General features: G+C 44.1%; 1 protein-coding gene across 1 annotated transcript in view; it reads right to left on the bottom strand.

The window, feature by feature from the left end:
- Positions 1-25,784, bottom strand: part of xpo4 (exportin 4) — a 170,026-nt gene extending 144,242 nt beyond the window's left edge. Inside the window, exon 1 of the mRNA XM_078545457.1 lies at positions 25,696-25,784. Within this exon, the coding sequence (XP_078401583.1) occupies positions 25,696-25,758 (63 nt within the window). The 5' untranslated portion in view covers positions 25,759-25,784. The remainder of the gene's footprint in view (positions 1-25,695) is intronic.
- Positions 25,785-26,221: the final 437 nt, after the last annotated feature.

Genomic DNA, 26,221 nt, shown 5'->3' with positions numbered 1-26,221 from the left:
CGGGATCTGGAAAAATTTATTAATTTTGCTTCCAATCTCCACCCCTCCATCATTTTCACATGGTCCATCTCTGACACTTCTCTTCCCTTCCTTGACCTCTCTGTCTCAATTTCTGATGATAGACTGTCCCCCAATATCCATTACAAGCCTACCGACTCCCACAGCTACCTCAACTACAGTTCCTCACACCCCGCTTCCTGTAAGGACTCCACCCCATTCTCTCAGTTCCTTCGCCTCCGTCGCATCTGTTCTGATGACACTACCTTCAAAAACAGTTCCTCTGACATGTCCTCCTTCTTCCTTAACCAAGGTTTTCCACCCACGGTCGTTGACAGGGCCCTCAACCGTGTCCGGCCCATTTCCTGCGCATCCGCCCTCACGCCTTCTCCTCCTTCCCAGAAACATGATAGGGTCTCCTTGTCCTCACTTATCACCCCACCAGCCTCCGCATTCAAAGGATCATCCTCTGCCAACTCCAGCATGATGCCACCACCAAACACATCTTCCCTTCACCCCCCCCGGCGGCATTCCGTAGGGATTGTTCCCTCCGGGACACCCTGGTCCACTCCTCCATCACTCCCTACTCCTCAATCCCCACCTATGGCACCTCCCCATGCTCACGCAGAAGATGCAACACCTGCCCCTTCACTTCCTCTCTCCTCACCGTCCAAGGGCCCAAACACTCCTTTCAAGTGAAGCAGCATTTCACTTGCATTTCCCCTAACTTAGTCTACTGCATTTGTTGCTCCCAATGCGGTCTCCTCTACATTGGAGAGACCAAACGCAAACTGGGCGACCGCTTTGCAGAACACCTGCGGTCTGTCCGCAAGAAAGACCCAAACCTCCCTGTCGCTTGCCATTTTAACACTCCACCCTGCTCTCTTGCCCACATGTCTGTCCTTGGCTTGCTGCATTGTTCCAGTGAAGCCCAACGCAAACTGGAGGAACAGCACCTCATCTTCCGACTAGGCACTTTACAGCCTTCCGGACTGAATACTGAATTCAACAACTTTAGATCTTAAACTCCCTCCCCCCATCCCCACCCCGTTTCTTCCCCCTCCCTTTTGTTTTTTTTCAATAATTTATATAGATTTTTCTTTTCCCACCTATTTCCATTATTTTTAAATCTACAACTAATACCTTGTCAGTCTTTCCACCCCACCCCCACTAGAGCTGTACCTCGAGTGTCCTGCCATCCATTCTTAATTAGCACTTTTCTTAGATAATATCACCACCTTCAACACCTCTTTGATCCTTTTGTCTGTGACATCTTTTGATTATCTGCTCCTATCACTGCTTGCTTGTCCCTACAACCACCCCACCCTCAACTTCTCTCTCCCCCGCCCCCCACCTTAAACCAGCTCATATTTCACCCCTCTCCTAACTATACTCAGTTCTGTTGAAGGGTCATGTGGACTCGAAACGTCGACTCTTTTCTTCTCCACCGATGCTGCCAGACCTGCTGAGTTTTACCAGGTAATCCTGTTTTTGTTCTGCACTGATTACAGGAAGGTTAATGCAGTGACCAGAGACAACTCTTACCGATTCCCTATCTGGAAGACTGTATTGATAGAGTAGGAAGCAACACTTACATAACAAAAATAGATTTGTTAAAAAGGTACTGGCAGGTTCCCTTAACCATGCGAGCTAAGATTATCTCAGCTTTCGTCACACTGGACAGCTTATCCCAGTGCCAAATTATGCCATTCGGATTAAGGAATGCCAAAGCCACCTTCCAAAAGCTGATGAACCAGGTAGCGGCTGGCCTACCCAGACGTGTAGTATATCTGGATGATCTGCTAGTATACAGGGACCACCTAGACAAGTTAGAAGCCCTCTTCCAAAGGTTACAGTAGGCTGATCTAGTGATCTCACAAAGAGCGAGCCCACTAAAGCTCAGGTAACTTACCTAGGGCAAGGGCTGCTCAGCATAGCAAACATACAGGCATTGATGGATATCCCCATCCACACGACCAAATGGAAAATGATGCATTTTTTGGGGGTGAGTGTTCGACCCCAAGTTCGGCCTAAACTTCAGCACTACAGCACCCACCCAACCCCTCAACACACAGACTTGTTACAGAAAAGAGTGATGGTAGTGTGGTCAGGGAGGTGCTAAACATCTTTTGAGAGGCTGAAAGCCATCTTAACCAACGAACCAGTGCTAACAGCTCCAAACTTTACAAACCATTTAAAGTGGTAATCAACGCTATTGACCTTGGGGTAGGTGCCATCCTGCTCCACATGATGAATCAGGCATCAAAAGGCCGGTGGGTATTTCTCCAAAAAATTAAACAGACACCAAAAGAGATACTCCGCTGTGAAGAAGGAACTCTAGCTCTCAAGCACTTTGAAGTATAAATCCCAAACTGATATAGAGAGACCTTGCTCATACAGTTCATAACCCTTTGACCTTTATGGAGAAATTCCAAACCCAGAATGCAAGATAATTTCGATGGAGCCTGCTTTTGCAACCTTATCACCCAAAGATTATCCACATTGCAAGGCAAAACAATGCAATAGCTGATGCTTTAACCAGTGTTTAACTCAGCACAGAATCATCCTTGATGAAAACTTAAACAGAGCATAGTTATTGCAGTGTAAGGTTGGTAAGTGTGTTTTGAGGATGAGTGTGTATATTTTTTTATTCCAACCATATAATGAAATGCTGCTGTTGTCATATTTCATTCCACATCATGTGGAGGTGTCACAAAAGCATGGTTTATGTCAAATAATGATTTTCTAATCCAGCAGCTGGAAATCCGGATTCAACTTTTTAAAAACAGACTTAAGGTGACTTGAGCTTGCACCCAAAGATGGCTGCACAATTTGCACTGTACCTTCCACATTCCAGTCTACTGAGGTGGAGACACCATGTCTGCAAAGGCCCATCAAGGACAATGTCCAGGGGAATGAGGGAACCACATATCCTGTCCCCATTAGCAAGGCAATCACCCGAGGTATTCAACTGGTGGAGACAAACCATTAAACCCAATCGCTTGGGCAATGGGACCCTGGCTGAGGATGGGGAATTCACAGACATAAAATGATTCAGTTACAAGGGGATTTGCTAAATTTGCTGATGACACAAAGATAGGTAGGGAAAGCAAATTGCAAAGAGTGCAAAGGGATATGGATAGATTAAGTGAGTGGGCAAGATGGAGTATAGTGTGGGAAAAAAAGTATGGTTGTCCACTTTGGCAGGAACAATAGAAAAACAGAATATTATTTAAATGGAAACTGCAGAACGCTATAGTACAGAGGGATCTGAGTGTCCCTGAACATGAATCACAAAAAATTGGCATGCAGGTACAGCAAGTAATTGGGAAGGCAAATGGAATGTTGGCCTTTATTGCCAGGGAAATGGAGTATAAAAGCAGGGAAGTGTTGCTACAGCTGTACAGGGCCTTAGCAAGACCACATCTGTAGTACTGTGCAGAGTTTGGTCTCTTTAAGGAGGGACATAATTGCATTGGAAGCAGTTCAGAGAAGGGGTTCACTTGGCTCATTCGTGGGATGAAGGGGATGTCTTGTGAGGAATGATTGAGCTGGTTAGGCCTATATTCATTGGAGTTTAGAAGAATGAGAGGTGATCTCATTGAAACATAAAAGATTCTGAGGAGACTTGACAGGGTGGATTTTGGGAGGATGTTGTGAGGGGAGTTTAAAACTAGGGAGCGCAGTTAAAAATATGGGGTCACCCATTTAAGACTGAGGAGGAGGAACATTTTCTCAGAGGGTTATTAGATTTTGGAATTCTGTATCCCAGAGAACAATGGAGGCTAGATTGTTGAATATTTTTAAGGCTGAGTTAGACAGATTTTTGACTGACAAGGGGGTCAAGGGGGGAACAAGTAGTAAAGAGGAGTAAGGCCACAATCAGATTAGTGACAATCTTATCGATTGGTGCAGCAGGTTCGAGGGGCCAACTGGCCTACTCCTGTTCCTATTTCTAATAATTACAAGAGCATCAAACATCAGAAGAACCAGGGACAGAACAGAAACAAAATGTTTCACACGGACCAACATTTGGCTGCTGCTTCAAGAGCATGAACAGTGTTAAATTCTTGTTACATAAGTCACTAACATTTTCTATTAGTACATGCCTGTTTTAGCATGTTAGTGCAGTGAAACAACATACACAACAGCATAAAATGATGGAATAGGGATTTGTCTCCTCCAAACTAAGCTCCTGATAAAAGCTGCATGCTGGGGATAGATACATTGAGTTTATGAGGTGAGAGGAAAATAGTTCATTCCCAGGTTGTTTTCATTTACCTTCTGCCACTGGGAAAGAACAGCAAGCAGCCCTGGGAGAATTTAAAAAAAGGCTTGCAATGGTACAATGCCTCATGTTTCCCAGAAACATCTCAAAGCATTTCATGTGCAATTAATTATTTTGAAGCATAGTGACTTATCTAGGCAAATACAGCAGTCATTTTATACAAATCAAGAACTATAAATAGCAATGAAATCAGTGACCATTTTTGGTTGCAATGGTTGAGGAACAATGTTGGTCAGCACACTGGGTTAACTCCTCATTAATTCTGAATAACGCCGTGGGATCTGTATCATCCACATGAATCATCAGCAGGTAAACAGGCCCTCAGTTATCTATTCCTTTTACGAGATGGTTAAAGGACAGCATTTCTGACAATGCAGCGCGCCCTCAGTGCTGAGTGGCATCCTAGAACATGTGCTCAATGTTTGTGGTAAAGCTTGAACATCCGATTAAATGAAGTAGCAAGCACTCATTAAAAGAGTGACGTCAGGGTGGGGAGAAAGAGGAAAAAAGTGCTGAGTGGTGTTCCCCGTTGATCCTTGTAGGGGTCCCTACAGCTCCTACTCTACTTGGATTCAGATATCCAATACAAAATGGTCCAAAGTAGCTGCCCTCAACATCAAGGCAACAATCCAATGAGAATGGTACTAAAGGCTCTAGCAAAACTGAACCATGACAGTCAAAGGAAAAACTCATGCTTGTGGAGTCATACATGACACAAAGGAAGATGGCTGTCATTGGAGAAAAATCTTCATCCACGGACATCACTGCTGAGACATCACTTAGGAAGCATTCTCGGTCAACCATTTTTTGCTTCCTCAATAACCTTCTGTCCATCATAAGGTCAAGAGTGGAGTTGTTCAATTCCAATCTACAGTGTTACACTCCTTTCACAGCTAATAATGAAGCAGCCCATGACAGATGACAACAGGACTTGGATAATACCCAGGCTTAGGTTACGAAATGACATTTAGCATTCTTGTCGCATATTTGCTAAGTAACTGGCATCTTGAAAAGTAAGTCCAGTCACTCAAATGGACCTTCAACTCGCCACCACTGCCAAGATCACCACAACCAACATATCAGGGACTAGAAGCTGAACTAGATAAAGCCATAAGAACACCATGGCTTGAACAGCAAGGGAGAGATTGGCCCGTCTATAATTAGTGGCTCACCACTTAATCCCTCAAAGCCTCTCCACCATCCACAAGGTTGAAATCAGGAGCGGGTCAGTTTATTCACTACTTGAATGGATATAGTTGCAACAATATTCAAGAAGCTAGATATCATCCAGGATAGAATACTTGATCGGTACCCATGCCACATGTCTCAACATCTACCAATCCATCACCAATGCATGACGACTGCAGTTCACATGATGCACAGGATACAAAGCAGCAACTCACCATGGTTACTTCAATTATGTCCCCCTTTCCTGCAACCTCTATCAATGAGTAGGATAAGAGCAATAGTGTTGTGAAGTCCCATCATTTCTATTTGACCTCATCTTGGATAATATATATATAATTTTGTGAGCATCAACATCATACAAGAACTGCAGTTCTTCAAGAAAGTGCCTCACCACCAGCTTCTCAACGCAACTTGGAATGTGCAATGAATGCTGCTTTTCCAGTGTCGTCTACACCCAGAAAACAAATAAGAAAAAAATTCATAGATTAAACTAAACAATGGGCTGAGGGGGAGCCAATCATCTACAAAAAAAATCTGTAAATGGACTACATAAGTGGCAGATGAAATTCAACACAACTGACTGAAGTATTTGAGGAGATAACAAGGAGGGTCGATGTGAGTAGCATATTTGATGTAGTCTACACAGATTTTAGCAAGGGTTTTGAAAGTCCTGCATGACAGATCAATCAGAAAATTAAAAGTTCATGGGGTCCAAGGGAAAATGACAAGTTGGATCCAAAATTGTCTTAGTGGCCAGAGACTAGAAGCTGAACTAGACAAAGAATAATGGTCAACAGATGTTTTTGTGACTGGAAGGCCATTTCCAGTTGGGTCTCACAGGGCTCAGTACTCAGTCCCTTGCTGTTTGTGGTATATAATCAATTACTTAAGTTTAGGGTGCATGATTAAGAAGTTTGCAGATGATATGAAAATTGGCCTTATGGTGGTTGAGGAGGAAGAAAACTATAGGCTGCAGGGAGATATCAATGGGGTGATCAGATGGGCAGAAAAATGACAAATGAAATTCACAGAAGTGTGAAATGATGTATTTCTGGAGGGCAGAAAAGCAAAAGGAATACACAATAAATGGTGTGATACTGTAGGGTGTAGAGAAACAGAGGGACATTGCAGTGCACATACACAGATCCCTGAAAGTAAGACAGATGGATAAGATGATTAAAAAGTATATGAAGTATTTTCATTTAATGGCCAAGACACAGAGCACAAGAGCAACTGTACAAAACAAGAGAGCAGCTAGAGTACAGTTCTGGTCATGGCATTACAGGAAGGATGTGTTCACTGAGAGGGTTCAGGGGTTTATGGGGATGTTCCAGGTGTGCAGCATCTTAACTAAGAGTAAAGATTGGATAGGCAGAGGGTATTTTCTTTGGAACAGAGGAGGCTGAAATGTATAAAAGTATGAGGAGCCTGGATAGAGTAGATAGGAAGCACAATCTTCCATTAGCAAAGAGGTCAATAACCAGGAAGCATAGATTTAAAGTAATTGGTAGTAAGGTAAGAGGACTTCAGGAGAAATATTTTCACCTAGAGGATGTTAGGGTCTGGAACTCTCAGCTAAAAGAGTGGTAGAGGCAGAAACCTCATTGCAATTAAAAAATACTTGGATATGCATTTGCAGGTGTAACCTATAGAGCTATAAACAGCTGGAAAGAGGGGTTAGGCTGGATAGTTCTTTTTCAAACAGCACAGAAATGATGAGATGAATGGCAGCTTTCTGTGCCATAAACTTTGTTTTTCTTTGTTGCCAAGTACTACACATTGGATGGATAAGCTAAGCTATGTCTAATAGACTCATACAATTTTTATGCTCAGTCAGCAGTAAACAACTCAAAAATGCTACGGTTGTAAAAGACAGAAGGTCGGGGTGGAGTGGGTGAAGTTCCAAAGGAATTCTCCCCCTCATCACTATATGTTTGGTCGCAGCTTCTTTGAAACCCATGAAAAATAAAGTAAACAGTCTATATACGATTTTTCCGGGGATCCCTTGGCTCTGCTAGCAAAGTTAGAGTTGATGAGGAGAACCACTGTAAAAATTCATCCCCAAAGTACCAAGAGTTTTAATATAAAATAAAATTTCAACCTGAAACACCAACTCTTTCTCTCCTGACTTCAGTATTTCCAGCATTTTTTTGCTTTTATTTCATATTTCCAGCATTCACGGGGTTTTGCTTTTGTATTAGCATTTTTAATAACTGATTCATGCACGAGTGAATCATTCCCATACTGTGACCGATTTCTCCACAGTTCAAGTCTGCCAACTAAATGAAAAAACTTCAATAAATAATATGTTAAGAGTTCTGTCAGACTGGTTTTAGGTTTGCTATCAAGATTTTAAATTAAGAACAAACTGTGCCAGGTATCACACAGTGAAAGATTCAGATAAAAATCACACTGTCAATAGTAGCAACCCAATCTACAACTTTGGAGTTTGCACGTCATTACAATTAGTGTTGCTAGATTCAAGTAGTGTTGGAATTTTCACTAACAAATAACGAACCAACAGAATTATGCCCATTTGTATCTGGGGCATACAACTCTCTTTTTACCCAAATACATTACACTTTAATAGTGTGGGCGGGGTGGGGATGGTGGCATGGGGAAGCAAGGGAAGAAACATCATGAACTTTGGAATCAAGTTTGTCACATCACCTTCCTGTAATTTTCAAACTACTTCTACACCAAAAGGAGGCCCACTTAGAAAGTACAATATAATCACTGACATAAATATAAATGCACTGTAGTTAATTGAATGGTTTCATAATCAAACACTACGAATGGTAATAATTACATTCGTAGTAGTGTTTAGCAATCATTGCTTGAGAATGGTGTTCTATGCTTCATGTTAGGAGTTTAAATATTCTGTTGAATATCAAGAATGCAATGCAAGGCATACCCAAGGAACAAAAGATCTGCAGGGAAAGTAGTGCTCCCCACATTCTTAATTCTATCATTACACAATTGTCTAGAATTTGCTCTGTAATTCCATGATGTTAGTGCACGCACAAGTTTAGAAATCGCTGGAGATCTTACGGGATAAACTCAAACCATTAACATGATATTCTGTCCACTATTTCATAGAACGTACAGCCCAGAAACAGGCTATTGGGCTCAACTGGCACATGCCAGTGTTTATGCTCCACAGAAGAATGCTCCCTCCCTTTTTATCTACTCTATCAGCACAATCTTCAATTCCTTTATCCCTCAACTGTTCACTTAGCTTCTCCTTAAATGAATCTATGCTATTCACCTCAACTCCTCCTTATGGTGGCAATTTCCACATTCTAACTACTCACTTGGTAAAGAAGTTTCACCTGAATTCCCTATTGGTTTTATTAATAGCTATCTATCTTATATTTATGGTCCCTAGGTTTTGCTCTGCCCCACAAGTGGAAATATATTTTCTTATTAAGCTCTTTCGAAACTTTAAAGATCACTTTCAGTTTATCCCTCACTTTCCCTTACCTTAAATCTACTCCTTGCCTTACAGAGAAACAAATTATGAGTTGAAAATAATAATGTCTCCACTACAATAGTACACAGAATGAGTATTACCTGCAAATATGGATAATGTCAATTAGAATTAAAAAAAGGAAATGCTGGAAATACTCAGGAGTGCAGATGAATGCTCATCGACCTGAAACATTAACTCTGTTTCTCTCTCCACAGATGCTGCCTGACAAGAGTATTTCTAGCATCTGCAGTATTCTGTTTTTCACTAATTAGAGTTACCTAGTTTAAGAACTGGGTACAGTTCAAACATTAATACCTCCAAGATACTTGCATTGATGAAAGAAAAGTGGCTGACCTACGGAAGTTTATTTGCTTCTAGAAAACTTAGCTGTGCAAGTATGAATACTATTAGTATATTGGCTCTCCACTGGTCGGAGTCATACCTAGCACAAAAAAAGGTGGTAGTGGTTGTTCTACGCCAGTCATCTCAGCTTGAGAACATCGCTGCTGGAAAAGTTCCTCAGGGTAGTGTCCTAGTCCAATCATCTTCAGCTGCTTCATCATAGACCTTCCTTTCATCATAAGGTCAGAGGTGGGGATGTTCACTGATGATTGCACAATATTCAGCACCATTTGCAGCTCCTCAGATACTGAAGCAGCCCATGTCAAAATGCAGTAAGACCTGGACAATATCCAGGCTTGGGCTGACAAGTGGCAAGTAACATTCGTGCCACGTAAGTGTCAGGCAATGACCATCTCCAACAAGAGAGTTCCAACCATCACCCCTTGATGTTCAATAGCATTACCATCACTGAAGCCCCCACTAACAACATCCTGAGGGTTACCATTGGCCAGAAATTGAACTGGGCTAGCCATATAAATACTGTGGCTACAAGAGCAGGCCAGAGGCTAGGAATTGCGCAACAAGTAACTCACCTCCCGACTCCCCAAAGACTGTCCGCCATCTACAAGGTGCAAGTCTGGAGTGTGATGGAATACTCTCCGCTTGCCTAGATGAGTGCAGCTCCCACAACACTCAAGAAGCTTGACACCGTCCAGGACAAAGCAGCTCACTTGATTGGCACCACATCCACAAACATTCACTCCCTTGGCCACCAAAACACTGTAGCAGCAGTGTGTGCCATTTACAAGTTGCACTGCAGGAATTCACCAAGGCTCCTTACACAGCACCTTCCAAACCCATGACCACTACCAACTAGTACAAGGGCAGCAGATAAATGGGAACACCACTACCTAGAAGTTCCCCTCCAAACCACTCAACATTCTTACTTGAAAATATATCACCGTTCCTTCGCTGTTGCTGGGTCAAAATCCTGGAACTCCCTTCCTAACAGCACTGTGGGTGTACCTACACCACATGGACCACAGCAGCTCAAGATGGCAGTTCACCACCACCTTCTCAGGGGCAACAAGGGATGGACAATAAATGCTGGCCCAGCCAGCGAAGCCCACATCCCGTGAATTAATTTTTTTAAATGTCCCTCGCTAGTGAGGCCGATTGTCTTCCATGAGTCCACATGGCTGAGGCGGCCAATTTACGTCGGGCATTTGTTGTCATATGGGGCATCGGGTTGTGTATTATCAGTTCAGGTCACGGTGTGTTCTTTTCGTTGCTCTCACTTTTCCTCTTCATTTTGTCGTCTTTGGGTCTGGAAATGCTGCAATCCATCCCACAGACCTGCCACCATCTGATTCAATCCATGGCAATGGTCTCCCAGGAATTGATGTCAATGTTGCAATTCTTCATATTGGTTTTCAGCACATCCTTGAAGGGCTTCTTCTGTTCTCCTCTGGTGTGTCTACCCTGACTGGGCTGGGAGAAGCTGACCTGCTTTGGGAGTCTGGTATTTGACATCCAAACTACGTGGCCAGTCCAATAAAGCTGATGGCGGATGATCATAACTTTGATGCTTTTGGTGCCTGCTTGTGAGAACACACTGATATTGGTGCATCTGTCCTCCCATTTAACGTGCAAGATCTTCCGCAGGCAGCATTGATGGTATGACTCCAGTGCTTTGTGGTCCTGTCCAAAGGTTGTCCATGTTTTAGCACTGTACAATAAGGAAGGGATCACAAATGCATGGCAGACCATGAGCTTGGTTTCAGTTTTCACGGCCACGATCTTCAAACACTCACTCCTTCAGGTGGCCAAAGGCAGCACCAGCAGATTTCAGGTGATGCTGGATTTCATCGTCAATGTCAGCCTTCTGTGAAAGATAACTTCCAAGATAATGGAATTGTTCCACGTTTCCCAGGCACTCATCATGAATCCTAATCAATAGGGCTGGGGCATGTGCATTTGTAGTTTGCTGATGGAGGACTTTGGTCTTCTGAATGTTGAGTGTAAGTCCCATCCTCTTGTATGCCTCAGTAAATACGTCAACGATTCTCTGGGGATCCGCTTCCGACACAGCGCTTACTGCAGCATCATCAGCGAATTGGAACTCAATGAATGAGGACAGAGCGGTCTTAGTTTTTGATTGGAGTCATGTGAGATTAAATAGCTTACTGTCCATTCGATAAGTAAGCTGCACTCCTGTAAAAGCTTGTCTCTAGTCAGATGGAGCATGGCAGCAGGAAAATCAAAGAAGAGAGTTGGAGTGATGACAACCTTATGCGACACCTGTCTTAACCTCAAAAGGGTCTGTAATGAATACTTTGTTAAGGATCACCGCTCTCATGTTATCATGGAGCAGGTGAAAGATGATAAATTTGAGGGCATCCATACATCAGCAGAATCTTCCAGAGTGCCTCACCATTTAAAGAATCCAAGGCTTTGTCAAGTCAAGGAACGCTATATAGAGGGGTTGATGTAGTTAGTGATAATTTTCTTGCAGTTGGTGAGCTGCAAAAATCAGGTCAGCCATGCCTCTTGATGGCCTGAACCACATTGAGATTCAGGGATTAGCTCCACAGCAAGTGTAATCAGTTGATTAAGAGTTCTTGTAATGATCTTTCCTGCAACAGTAAACAGGGAGATGGCTCTATAATTTCCAGAGTTAGATCTGTCCCCTTTCTTGAAGATTGTCACAATCATGGCTCTGAGCCCTGACAATATTCCAGCAATAGTACTGAAGACTTGTGCTCCAGAACTTGCCACACCCCTAGCCAAGTGCAGCTACAACACTGGCATCTATCCAACAATGTGGAAAATTATCCAGGTATGTCCTGTACACAAAAAGCAAGACAAATCCAACTCAGCCAATTACCGCCCCATCAGTCTACTCTCCATCATCAGTAAAATGATGGAAAGGGTCATCAACAGCGTTATTAAGTGGCACTTACTTAGCAATAACCTGCTCACTGACTGTTTGGGTTCCGTCAGGGCCACTCAGATCCTGATCTCATTACAGCCTTGGTTCAAACATGGACAAAAGAGCTGAACTCCAGAGGTGAGGCGAGAGAGACTGCCCTTGACATCAAGACATCATTTGACCAAGTGTGGCATCAAGGAGCTCCAGCAAAACTGGAGTCAATGGGAATCAGGGGGGAAACTCTCCACTGGTTGGAGTCATACCTAGCACAAAGGGAGATCATTGTGGTTGTTAGAGGTTAATCATCTCAGCTCCAGGACATCAAAGCAGGAGTTCCTCAGACCAACCATCTTCAACTGCTTCAGCAATGATCTTCCTTCCAGAAGGTCAGATGTGGGGATGGTTGATGATGTCGCAAATGATGCTGAACATTGCGCATCCTAGATACTGAAGCAGTCCATATCCAAATGCAGAAAGAAGTGGAAAATATCCAGGTTTGGGCTGACAAGTGGCAAGTGACATTCAGGCCACACAGTGCCAGGCAATGACCATTTCCAACAAGAGAGAATCTAAATCATCGCCCCTTGACATTTAATGGCATTACAATTGTTGAGCCCCCCACTATCAACATCCATTGTCCATAAACTGAAATGGACTAGTCATATAAGTACTGTGGTTACAAGAGCAAGCCAGAGGCTAGGAATTCTACGGTGAGTAACTCATCTCCCGACTCCCCAAAACTTGTCCACCATATACAAGGCATAAGTCAGGGGTGTAATGGAATACTCTCCACTTGCCTGGATGAGTGCAGATCCAACAACACTCAAGAAGCTTGGCACCATCCAGGACAAAGCAGCCTGCTTGATTGACACCACATCCACAAACATTCACTCCCTCGACCGCCAACACACAGTGGCAGCAGTGTGCCCCATCTAGAAGATGCACTGCAGGAAGTCACCAAGGCTCCTTAGACAGCACCTTCCAAACCCATGTCCATTACCATTTAGAAGGACAAGGGCAGCAGACACACGGAAGCACCACCACTTGGAAGTTTCCCCCTCCAAGCCACTCACCATTCTGACTTGGAAATATATCACCATTCCTTCAACGTCACTGGGTCAAAATCCTGGAACTTCCTCCCTAACATCACATGTACCTACACCACATGGGCTGCAGCTGCTCAAGGCGGAAGCTCGTCACCACCTTCTCAAGGGCAATAAATGCTGGCCTAGCCAGCGTCGCCAATATCCCATGAATGAATTTTAAAAATGGCATCCCTGGGAGATTATTCGGGACTTCCTCATCATTCCCAATCTCTAGGATAAGGGCATGGTGCTGTAATGTTAGTTCCTCTCCTCTGTACTTAAAGATTTCAGCATGGATTCCATCAATTGTACTACTTTGTTGTTCTTTATTTGTGTGATGGCTTTCAACACCTCCATAGGCATTGATGGAGTTCCAAGCTCGTTTCTAACTGGGTGTTGTGGGGTGGAATTGAAAACACTATCAACAATTGATTCTTGATTGAAATGGTATTCAAAATGCTATCTCCGATGGGAATTGACAATTTCCCTTTCCTTGATCAGACCTCCCCTGTCCTTAGGCCTCAGAGGAGCTGGTCCTTGAGTACTTGGGCCATAAATGGTCTTTATGGCAGAGAAGCCACAAATGTCATTCATGTCAAAGAGATGTTGAATTTCCTTTGCCTTGTCTGCTCACGTTCTGTCGTAGGTGCACCTTTGTACCTTGTTGGTAAGCTCGTTTCTTTGGCTTTGAGTTTGGGTCATTCCACCAAGTGTAGAAAGTTTTGCGCTTACAATCAATCAGTTCGTTGATAGCCTGATCATTTTCATCAAACAATCCTTAAGTTTCCTGACAGAATGTCCAACATGTCTTTGCTGGCATTGATGATATTGGACTTACGGACATCCCAACCACCATGGACACTTGTTTTCTGTTCTTAATTGAAGTTTGAACATTTTTCCCCAAGGCATCGTTGGAGTCTCTTTCAATTGGATCCTTCAGAGCTTTGAGGCTGATCTTTCATGGACATCTCTTCTGTTGCACCAATCGCTTGGGAGCCAGATTGATGGACATAATTGAAGATTAAGTTGGTGATAGGTCCAGCAGTCATCAGCCCCCGTCATTGCTCTGGTGTTGTGGACATCTTTGATTATGTCATCATCCTTGCCTGGAATTGCAATCGGGTGCCAAAGCCTGAACCATGGGTGTTGCAATGACGGTTTGTACTTGTTCTTCTGGTGGAACAGAGTATTGGTAATGATAAGCCCATGTTCTGCACATTTGGTAAGAAGAATGCCGCTGAAGTTGACATTTTCAGTTCCTTCACTGCCAACAGGTTCCATTCCAGACATTGGTTTCTCTTCCAACTCTGGCGTTGAAGTCTCCAAGAAGAATAAGCATGTCCTTCTTTGGAACCCCACAGAGAACTTGGTCAAGTTTGGCATAGAACTCTTCCTAGGTTTCATTGTCATCATCATCCAGAATTGGGGCAAAGGGCTGATCATGGTGGCAAGTTGGCTCCTTGCCAGTTTGAGATGAACAGTCATGAGGCGTTCATTTCTCCCAGGAGGCAACTCATGAAGCTGGTTCACAAGTTCATTCTTGATGGCAAATCCAACTCAGTGAACTCTGCGTTCTTCTTCTGATTTCCCTTTCCAGGAGTATAGCTGCTGTGGAGTTCCCTGAGCTAACCTTCTCCAGCTCACCGGGTTTCACTCAGAGCAGCAATAACATGTCATATCACTGGAGTTCTCTGGTGACAAACACAGTCCAACTCTCTGGGCGCTCACTCTTGGGTGTATCCATGAGGGTCCTGATGTTCCAGGCCCCAAACTTTACTACTTTTGTCTTTTGTATTTCTACTACAAGTGATCCCTCTGGATGCAGCTATCCAGTCTGGAGAAGTGAGGCAGACTATGTTTAGGGCACCTTTTCTAGCCTGCTCCCCAATAAGAGGTGAGCAGAGTGGATCCTAAAGAGGGCTGCTCAGTCACAGTTACAGATACCAAAAGGCACCCCTGCCTCATCTGAGTGCTAGATAGCCATCTTGTAACTGTCACTTCCATCAAAGATCATGACTAGAAGCTTCCAGACAACATAATCCTAGGGCAATTGCCCATCAGAAGTTTGAACTTCCCAGGCAATTGCTATGCAATTCTTACCTAGGAACTTCCAAGGGTTGGGGCAGGGGGCCCCCAGCACATCTTTGGGGTACCCCCATACCCTCCACTGCCCTGGAGCTCATAAGTTACGGCCCAATATCTACCTTATATTGTAACGTTCAGGTTAAGTATATGAGGTACATATGAATTAACAAGCTAAATGTGGTCAAACATACCACGCTACACAATAAATGGCAGATGTGACCAAGACAGAGTCCATGGATTTCTCAACAACCAACCCAGGCATCAGTAGCAGAGTCAACCAATCTCACTGAAACTCTGTCTCTGTCACAAGGGATTTCAGTCTTCACCTTCAAAGACCTATCTTGGCAATTCTCTCCAAAAGACGCTTTAACTTAGACAGCATCAACAACAGCCCACCCCGCAGGGTTTCAATCATGCCTCCCAAGATTCCGTTCCCCTGAATTCCCGGGTATGCACTCAAGCGCCAACCCACAAGCATAACTTCAGCTCATCAGCTGTGCCTCCAAAGGGGTACATTTGCCCCGAAGGCCCACAGCACGGAGTAACCAACCTTCTTTGGCCTTCTTGACTCTTCAGGGCTTCTCCTGGGCCCTCTTCTACTGGCAACCCTTTTCCTGTTTGGAGCCTGTTTCTCTGCTTCTCTTCTTTTAACTGAACTGGGGCCTTTTTCTGTCCCTATCCCCTCTTTGGGACCTCTCTCTGTCCCCTCTCCCTTTGGGACCTCTCCCTGTCCCTTCTCCCCATCCTAGGATGCTTGTTGTCAATGGTGCTCTGCTCCCAGACACATGACCCAGGTCTTCACGCCATTTTTCTTCCTGCACAGGCACCCTGGGCCCACAGAATGTAAAAATTGTAGACCTGCAAGGTGCAGCCCGCTTTTCTTCAAAAACTCTGAGGTGCATCAGGGGTTGAAGCTCCCACCTCTGTTCTCAACGAGCTAAGTATAGCTTTCATAACACCCTTTATATGTAATTGAGCAAGCACAACAACAGGGCCTAGCTTTCAAGGAAGTAGGTTACAGACACCATTAAGAGTATATAACACTGATCTCTATGACATACAGTACCCAAAGGAAGAAAGTCTACTTGCGGGTAGGAATATCTACCTACATTTACCACTTTACCTGTATTTAAAGACTGTAGCCTGATTAACATTTGACAATGACAGCAACAGAGGGTTAAGAAAAACACCTTAAATTTGTTTCTGGCTGTGCATTTTTTTTTAAAAAAGGAGCAGTATTAGCCTTGGTGTATTTTCCCCCTCCTCATTCCATCCCACATACCAGTGGCAGCCTGCCATGTCATAAGACGATGGTTTGTGCCATGGTGGCCAACTCTGTGTTAACTATCACCTGGTGTGGCTCAGGTGCCCCACTCTGGAATGGCAGTCTCTGCTGCATTTGCTACAGGGTAAGACAGTGGGCTGAGATGCATGATTCAATGACCTCTGTTTTCTCTGGGCCCTCTTCTCAGACAGCTGAACTTCTTGTTTTGCTCACCTCTTCCATTGCCCTTCCAGTCAGCCTCCAGAGGTCACGGCCTTCAGCGGCCATCACCCAGTTGTCAGTGGCAATGTCACCATCTTATCTATCTAGCAGGTGTCCTCATAGCGGAGGTATGGATGGCCAGGTCATGCTCCAATTCAACATACAGAAAGTATTTGGGTACCACCTGCCATCACAGCCAAAACAGCACCTGGCCTGGTTCCAGGTCTCTGCCAGTGTTGCTCTATTGGACAGGGCAACAGAGTGGATACCTACGATACACAGGTTTTCAAACTAAGGTCACTGAACCTCTGAAATCCACAAAGTAAATCCTGTGCCAGGGGAGAGGAGTGTCATCAGGTTACTGTTGGGCAGTGTATTCATTCACTTTTAACCATTTTCTGCAATAGTAGTATTGCTTTCCTTTTGGTAGTGAACACTGTCACTGTAAGGACATGCATTACAGGAATGTCAATGTTTACAGCAGCTCCCCCTTGCAAACTTTCATACTCAGTTTACCCAACAGAGCAAGTGTTTGCACTTATGTAGGCCAATGCATCTTGTTTGAAACGTCGACTTTTGCTTAATTTTACCAAAACCTTATAAAACCTTGTATGGACAGGGAAACCTTATAAATGCATGGTTACTCCAAAGAATAAAGTAGGTCATTTTCAGTAGCTTAAATCTGGCATCCCGAGTTGAATTGACAGATCAACTTGTCGACATCAGTAAGCTTTGATTTCAAAACTGCACACCACAAGGACTTCAGATCTAACAACATTTTCGCTATAGTACTGAAACAGCGCACAGAGCCCTTTACAATCATAGCCAAGTGAAGAAAGCACTCAGTAATGCGCATACCTCCACCATGCTGTGTTAACCTAAAATTATTACAATTTTGAAGCTCTTCCTTGAGACTTTTCCCTGCCTGGTTGATGTCTTGTAACTACAGAGCTGAGAAAAGAAATTTTTCTTAAGAGCTTCCATCTCACTGAGGGGGCTTCAGGCCAATCCAGATCCAACAAACTGCTCTGAATAAACTGCTCACATTTTGACAACTGCAACAAATTCCACCACAGCAGCTGGACAATTCAAAACATTCTAAAATAATGAACAACATTTTAATAAAGAAACAACCCACAACATACTAAAAAGTCAATTCGTCCCATCTCCAATGTTAACGGATCCTTTAAAAAAAAACACTCCCGGATTCGGATTCAGATCCGCATCTGCACCAAAAACTAATCCTTTCTCTCTTGGGTCACATCTCATCTGTGAACCAAGCTTCATTGAAATCTGTCCATTAGTTTTTTGAGATATATTGTTTACAGACAAACAGGCTAACAAACGGGTGAAAACATTACCTCTGCCCACCTTCAGTGATGAAGGTAACAAGTGAGCGGTAAGCAAAGTTTGGATACTAATAAGTATAACAAATAATTCATAATACACATTATTCATCGAGGCACAACAGTGTGATGGGAAAACTAATACTTTATACTTTTCCACTCCAATATCTCAATGCACAGTTTAGTACAGAACTGAAACAATATACAGCACCAAGGATTTATTATAACTCATCCCAACATCAAAAATGAAGGAACTCTTGGGAGAAAGTGACCATAATATGATAGAATTCACCCTGCAATTTGAGGGGAAAAAGCTGGAATCAGATGTATTACAGTTGAATAAAGGCAACTACAGAGGCATGAGGGAGGAGCTGGCCAGAATTGACTGGGAGATGAGCCTAGCAGGAAAGACAGTGGAACAGCAATGGCAGGAGTTTCTGGGAGTAATTTGGGAGACACATCAAAAATTCATCCCTAGGAAGAAGCAGCATACTAAAGGGAGACGAGGCAACCATGGCTGACAAGGGAAGTCAGGGACAGCATAAAAGCTAAAGATAAAGCATACAATGCGGCGAAGAGCAGTGGGAAACCAGGGGATTGGAAAGCCTACAAAGACCAACAGAGGACAACTAAAAAGGAAATAATGAGGGAGAAGATTAAATATGAGGGTAAACTAGCCAGTAATATAAAAGAAGATTGCAAGAGTTTTTTTAGCTATATAAAGGGTAAGAGAGGGGCAAAAGTGGACATTGGGCCGCTGGAAAATGACGCTGGAGAAGTAGCAGTGGGGAACAAAGAAATGGCGGAGGAGCTGAATAGGTACTTTGCGTCAGTCTTCACAGTGGAAGACACGAGTGACATCCCCAAAGTTCAAGAGAGTCGGGGGGCAGAGGTGAGTATGGTGGCCATTAGCAAGGAGAAGGTGCTAGGAAAACTGAAAGGTCTGAAGGTGGATAAATCACCTGGACCAGATGGATTACACCCCAGAGTTCTGAAAGAGATAGCTGAAGAGATAGTGGAGGCATTAGTGGTGATCTTTCAGGAATCACTGGAGTCAGGGAGGATCCCAAAGGATTGGAAAATAGCTAATGTAACCCCCCTATTTAAGAAGGGAGTGAGGCAAAAGACGGGAAATTACAGGCCGATTAGCCTGACCTCGGTCGTTGGTAAGATTTTAGAGTCCATTATTAAGGATGAGATTTCAGAATACTTGGAAGTGCATGGTAAAATAGGGCAAAGTCAGCATGGTTTCATCAAGGGGTCATGCCTGACAAATCTGTTAGAATTCTTTGAGGAGGTAACGAGTAGGTTAGACAAAGGAGAGCCAATGGATGTTATCTACTTGGACTTCCAGAAGGCCTTTGAAAAGTGCCGCACAGGAGGCTGCTCAGTAAGATAAGAGCCCATGGTGTTTGAGGCAAGGTACTAGAATGGATAGAAGATTGGCTGTCTGGCAAGAGGCAGAGAGTGGGGATAAGGGATGGCGGCCAGTGACTAGTGGAGTTCCGCAGGGGTCAGTGTTGGGACCACAACTTTTCACTTTATACATTAATGATCTAGATGAAGGAACTGAGGGCATCCTGGCTAAGTTTGCAGGTGATACAAAGATAGGTGGAGGGACAGGTAGTATTGAGGAGGCGGGGAGGCTGCAGAAGGATTTGGACAGGTTAGGAGAATGGGCAAAGAAGTGGCAGATGGAATACAATGTGGAGAAGTGTGAGGTCATGCACTTTGGTAGGAAGAATAGAGGCATAGACTATTTTCTAAATGGGGAGAGAATTCAGAAATCTGGAGTGCAGAGGGACTTGGGAGTCCTAGTCCAGGATTCTCTTAAGGTTAACTTGCAGGTTGACGCGGTAGTTAGGAAGGCAAATGCAATGTTGGCATTTATTTCGAGAGGACTAGAATATAAAAGCAGGGATGTGCTGCTGAGGCTTTATAAGGCTCTGGTCAGACCATATTTAGAATATTGTGAGCAATTTTGGGCCCCGTATCTCAGGAAGGGTGTTCTAGCCCTGGAGAGGGTCCAGAAAAGGTTCACGAGAATGATCCCAGGAATGAAAGGCTTAACATATGAGGAACGTTTGAGGACTCTGGGTCTATACTCAACGGAGTTTAGAAGGATGAGGGGGGATCTGATTGAAACTTACAGAATACTGAAAGGCCTGGATAGAGTGGATGTGGGGAAGATGTTTCCATTAGTAGGAGAGACTAGGACCCGAGGGCACAGCCTCAGAATAAAGGGAAGACCTTTTAGAACAGAGATGAGGAGAAACTTCTTTAGCCAGAGAGTGGTGAATCTATGGAATTCATTGCCACAGAAGGCTGTGGAGGCCAGGTCATTAAGTGTATTTGAGACCGAGATAGATAGGTTCTTGATTGGTAAGGGGATCAAAGGTTACAGGGAGAAGGTGGGAGAATGGGGTTGAGAAACTTATCAGCCATGATTGAATGGCGGAGCAGACTCGGTGGGCCGAATGGCCTAATTTCTGCTCCTATGTTTTATGGTCTTTACACACTTATGGTGATACAATAATGACTTCTTTTTCAGTCATCGACTGATATTGAGCAAGTAACAACTTCCCAAAACCATTTCAGTTCAAACCCTGAATAGCAGCAGACGGTGTATCAATAGTTACCTGTGATACCTGAAATTGACTTCAGTTTTGAACTGGCTACTACCAAAGTTGCGACATTTAAAAAGAAAGTTACACATACAACCAGTTTATCTTCAAAACTTCTGCGTTAAAAAATTTGTGTCCTTGTGTTAAATTGTATACTTTCCACGCAACAACAGCTCCAAAGTGGTAAGTAATGAGAACTGCTCTCTCTGACCCGCCCTAAACTCCACTCCCCAGCTACCGACTCCGTCCCTCTCCCTGACAACTGTATGATCTGAGATTAAGCCAGTCTGTTTGCAACCTTGGTGTCATATTTGATCCTGAAATTAGCTTTCGATCTCATATTCATGCCATCACTTAGATCGCCTATTTTCACCTTCTGTACGATTGTTCGACTTCGCCTCTGTATCAGCTCATCTACTACTAAAACCCTCATCCCTGCCTTTGTTACTTCTGGACTCGACTATTCCAATGCACTCCTGTCTGGTCTCACTCCGTAAATTTGCTGCCCATGTCTTAACTCACAGCAAGCCCCGTTCCCCCATCAGCCCCGTGTTCGCTGACTTACGTTGGCTCTTAGTCAAGGAGTGTCCTGATTTTCAAATTCTCATCCTTGCTTCCAAATTCTTCCATGGCCTTGCCCCTCCCCATCTCTGTAATCTCCTCCACCCACAACCCTCAGATATCTGCTTTCCTCTATTTCTGGCCTCTGTACATTCCCAATTAAAATTGCTCCACCATTGGTGGCTGTGCCTTCAGTTGCCTAAGCCCCAAGCTTTAGAATTCCCTCCTTACACCTCTCCGCCTCACTTTCCTCCTTTAAAATACTCCTTAAAACCTACCTCTTTGATCAAGCTTTTCATCTGATCATCTGACCTAATATCCCCTCATGTGGCTCAGTGTGATTCTTTGTTTTATAATGCTTCTGTGAAGTGCATTGGAACATTTCATTACGTTAAAGGCACTATATAAGATGTAGTTATAATAATAAAAACTTCTCTAATTAGGCACTTTACAGGAATATCCACCAATCAAACAACAATCTATCTTTCCTGATTAAGCCAAAAGCAAATCTAAGTTATTGTTTCTATCTTTATTTTGGACATGAGCGTTGCTGGCAAGGCCAGCATTTGTTGCTCATCCTTAATTGCACCCGAGAAAGTGGTGGTGATCCACCTTCTTGAACTGCTACAGTCCATCTGGTGTAGGTACATCCACAATGATGTTAGGAAGGGAAGTATCGAACTAGGCTTTCATATTAGTTCCTATGTCTGGTGAATTTGATAGCTGTTAAAATGATGTCTACTGGTCTGCTTTGGAGAAGTGTTAATATAAATATATCCCCCTGATGACAAATAAAGTCACCACCCAGAGTAGTAATTAGCCATGATGATGAGAAAGTTTCAGGTTTAGTCCATGATCTGTGCTCAGCTGACTGAAATAGTACAGGTACTGCGATTCGTTTCAATGTATCTGGGGTAGGAAGCAAGGGTGGGTGAGAAGCACCTTTGGATTTCTGTTCTAGATCAATACTTGCAAGCAATCACTGGCTTTCAGCCAAAAACTGAATTTTGCTGTTATACTGTCCAAACTCAGTCTACAGATCACTGTCCAAGTTGACACAAGTCAGCCTCTTTTCCTTTTATTCATTCTCAGGATATGGGCATCGCTCGCAAGGCTAGCATTTACTGCCGAGCCTTAGTTACTCTTGCAAAGGTGGCAGTGGGCCTTCTTCATGAGCCACTGCAGTCCATGTGGTGAAGGTACTCCTACAGTGCTATTACATAATGAGGAATAAATTCTTTAAACATTTCAGGTAAGAAAGATATGTTGCCACAGCTTTTCATCTTGTACTCTTTAGAACAAACGCAAGAATGCCATCACAACAACTTATACTACAAGACACCCTTTTCCCCTATAGTATAATTTCCTTCATTGAACAAGTACAGATAACTTCCTTTGTAAGCGGCAAGATTGAAACAGCACCTTCCAAACCCACGATCGCTACCATCTAGAAGGGCAGCAAATACATGGGATCACCTCCACCTGGAAGTTCCCCTACAAGCCACTCACCATCCTGGCTTGGAAATACATCGCCGATCCTTCAGTGTCACTGGGGTCAAAATCCTAGAACTCCCTCCCTAACAGCACTGTGGGTGTACCAACACCAAAAGAACTGCAGTGGTTCAAGAAGGCAGCGCACAATCCCACCTTTGCAAGGGCAATCGGGGATGGGCAATAATTGTTAGCCTTGTCAGCAATGCCCACATCCCGTGAAACCATAAAAAAACTACCTTCATAACAGCTCGATTGCTCCAAAAGGGCACCCTACTTTCACCAAACAGCTCTCCTACCCTTTACAATTACCTTAAAAGGTTGCTGCTTGTTAGCAGGTTTTAGCTTCAGTTTTCTTGCAACTTTAATGGTTGAGGCAATCACTACTACATCATCATCTGTGGTCAAATCTGTACAACCCCAGTAGCTACACAGACTCAGACCCAGGCTGCAAGATTACTGGAAGCCAGAGGAGAAAAGAATTATGGCTATCAACACTGAACTTACATTTGAATAAATAAGCATTTGAAAAAAGAACTTGCATTCACATAGTGCCATTCACGACTTCAGGCTGTCCCAAAGCACCTTATCGGCATTGAAGCATAGTCACTGTTTTAATCCAAGGAAACACCGCAGCTTTGGTTCAACAACATTGAAATAAACAACCAGATACTATTTTAGTTAAATGATTAAATATTGACCAGGGCACCAGAAGAACTCTTCTGCTCGTCCTCAAATAGTGCCATCAGATATTTTATATCGACTACAGGAAAATATAGACGGGCTGGTCAGATGGGCAGAACAGTGGCAAATGGAATTTAATCCTGAAAAGTGAGAGATGATGCATTATGGGGGGACTTACAAGGCAAGGGAGTACATGATGAATGGTAGGACCCTAGGAAGTACAGAGCATCAGAGGGACCTTGTTGTGCATGTCCATAGATCCTTAAAGGCAGCAGGACAGGTAGATAAAGTGGTGAAGGCAGCATATGGGATACTTGCCTTTATTAGTCGAGGCACGGAATGCATGAGGAGGGGGGCTATAATGGAGCTGTATAAAATGTTAGTTAGGCCACATCTGAAGTGGTGTGCAGTTCTGGCAGCCACACTATAGGAACGATGTCATTGCAACAGAGAGGGTGCAGAGGAGATTCACCAGGATGTTGCCTGGGCTGCAGCATTTCAGCAATGAAGAGAGAGTAGATAGGCTGGGGTTGTTTTCCTTAGAGCAGAGAAGGCTGAGGGGGGACCTGATTGAGGTATACAAAATTATGAGGGGCATAGATAGTAAGAAACTTTTCCCCTTAGGAAGAGTCGATAACCAGGAAGCATAGACTTAAGGTAAGGGGCAGGAGGTTTTGAGGAGATTCGAGGAAAAATCTTTTCACCATGAGGGTGGGGGTATCTGTAATTCACTGCCTGAAAGGGTGGTAGAGGTGGGCACCCTCACAGCATTAAGAAGTATTTAGATGAACACTTGAAATGCCATCACGTACAAGGCTATGGGCCAAGTGCTGGAAAATGGGATTAGAATAGATAGGGGCTTGATGACTGGCACGGACACAATGGATTGAAGGGCCTCTTTCCGTGCTGTAAAACTCTGACTCCGCCTGAAAGGGTTTAATGTCGTACCCAAAAGACAAAGGGAAAAGGACCTGGAGGGTACCCACCTCCACAGAAGCACAATTAGGAGTCAATACCTTTCATTGGATGAAGGAAGGAAATTGAAGAAAAAATAACTCCCTTAAATAAACCTAAGTTTACACAATATGTTAATAAACCTAAATTATTCAAAATAGGAAACATTGAAGTTATTTTAAAGTTATAATCTAAAGACTATCAATTTGGCATTTTGGTATGCATTTGAAAACAGTTCAGATATTCCCTCTTTTGGGTGACATAGCCCTGCAATACATTACATGTGATGACCAGGCAGAGTATGCCATATTAGTTCCATGAACATGTGCTCCTTAGACTCTTGTTCTCCTTTGCCAATTCAAACATTAGAGCAGTCAAATATTAGTCACTGTTGAGAATTCTAGTTCATGATAGTTTTAAACATTATAATCCAAATGACTTTGTACAACACAAAATATAGCCTCCATTTCACAACTCCTCAGCCAGTGGCTATATTAATTTAGATTGAACGTTAAAGATGAAGGTAATGGATCTTTACCATCCCTAATCACCTATTTATGGTGTACCTGAGCGGGTCTCACCAAGAATCACCAGAGCTTTAACCTGTGATAAACGCCATTTTAAAGCTCAAGTGCAATCTTTTATTAAAAGTTTCGCTTTAAGCATCACAATTCCGATTTGCACATAGCATGGAAAATTACTTTTTCTCCCCCACGGGCTGCACTGAATTGTAAGTTAAAAATACAAATCTTTAAAACAAAATATATTTTTAAAATCAACCAATATCACCACTGAAGATGAGAGCAAACAATCTGACATAGATCCAGTAGTTCCCTTAGTATATTAAAGGTAAAAATTAATGCCCCAATTAATAAGGTGGGGTGTAGAACCGTTCGTGATTAAGAGAGCGAAACAAGTAGAGTTGGACAGAGCCGAGTTGAGCTGCACCGGCTCGGGTTGTCCTGGGCTCAGGAGGAGCGCCGCTCCCGGGCTGGAGTTTTATACAAACCCCGGGTCTGGGGAGTGCGCCACGCACGGGCTTTCACTCCCCGTCCTGTCAGCTCCATTAACCCAAGGCAAACAATAAAAACCCAAACTGGGAGCTAGCAGCACTGCCTGTGAACTGAGTGATGGAGCAGAGCGGTGAACAGGGCCCTTACCATTAAAACTTTGGCGGCGCTTTCCAGCTGAGCGATGACTTCGGCAGCGCTGAGAGCCGCCATGTTGGTGAGAGAGTGACATCCGGGGCATTGTGGGAAAAAATGGGAGGAGGGGGAGGAGAGTGAGGGGGGGAGGGGGGGAGGGGGGGAGGGGGGAGGGGGGGAGAGGGGAGGGGGGAGGGGAGGGGGGGGGGGGAGGGGAGGGGGGGGGAAGGGGAGGGGGGGGGGGGGGAAGGGGAGGGGGGGAGGGGGGGAGGAGGAGAGGGGGGAGGAGAGGGAGGAGAGGGGGGAGGAGGAGAGTGGGGAGGGGGGGAGGAGGAGAGTGGGGAGGGGGGGAGGAGGAGAGTGGGGAGGGGGGGAGGAGGAGAGTGGGGAGGAGGGGGGGAGGAGGAGAGTGGGGAGGAGGGGGGAGGAGGAGAGTGGGGAGGAGGGGAGAGTGGGGAGCAGGGGAGAGTGGGGAGCAGGGGAGAGTGGGGAGGAGGAGGGGAGAGTTGGGGGGAGGAGGAGGGGAGAGTGGGGGGAGGTG

The sequence above is a fragment of the Cetorhinus maximus genome, chromosome 7, assembly GCF_964194155.1.
Source record: "Cetorhinus maximus chromosome 7, sCetMax3.hap1.1, whole genome shotgun sequence".
NCBI lineage: Eukaryota > Metazoa > Chordata > Chondrichthyes > Lamniformes > Cetorhinidae > Cetorhinus > Cetorhinus maximus.
Note: the sequence above shows the minus strand (reverse complement) of the source record. Positions and strands in the feature narration are given on the sequence as shown.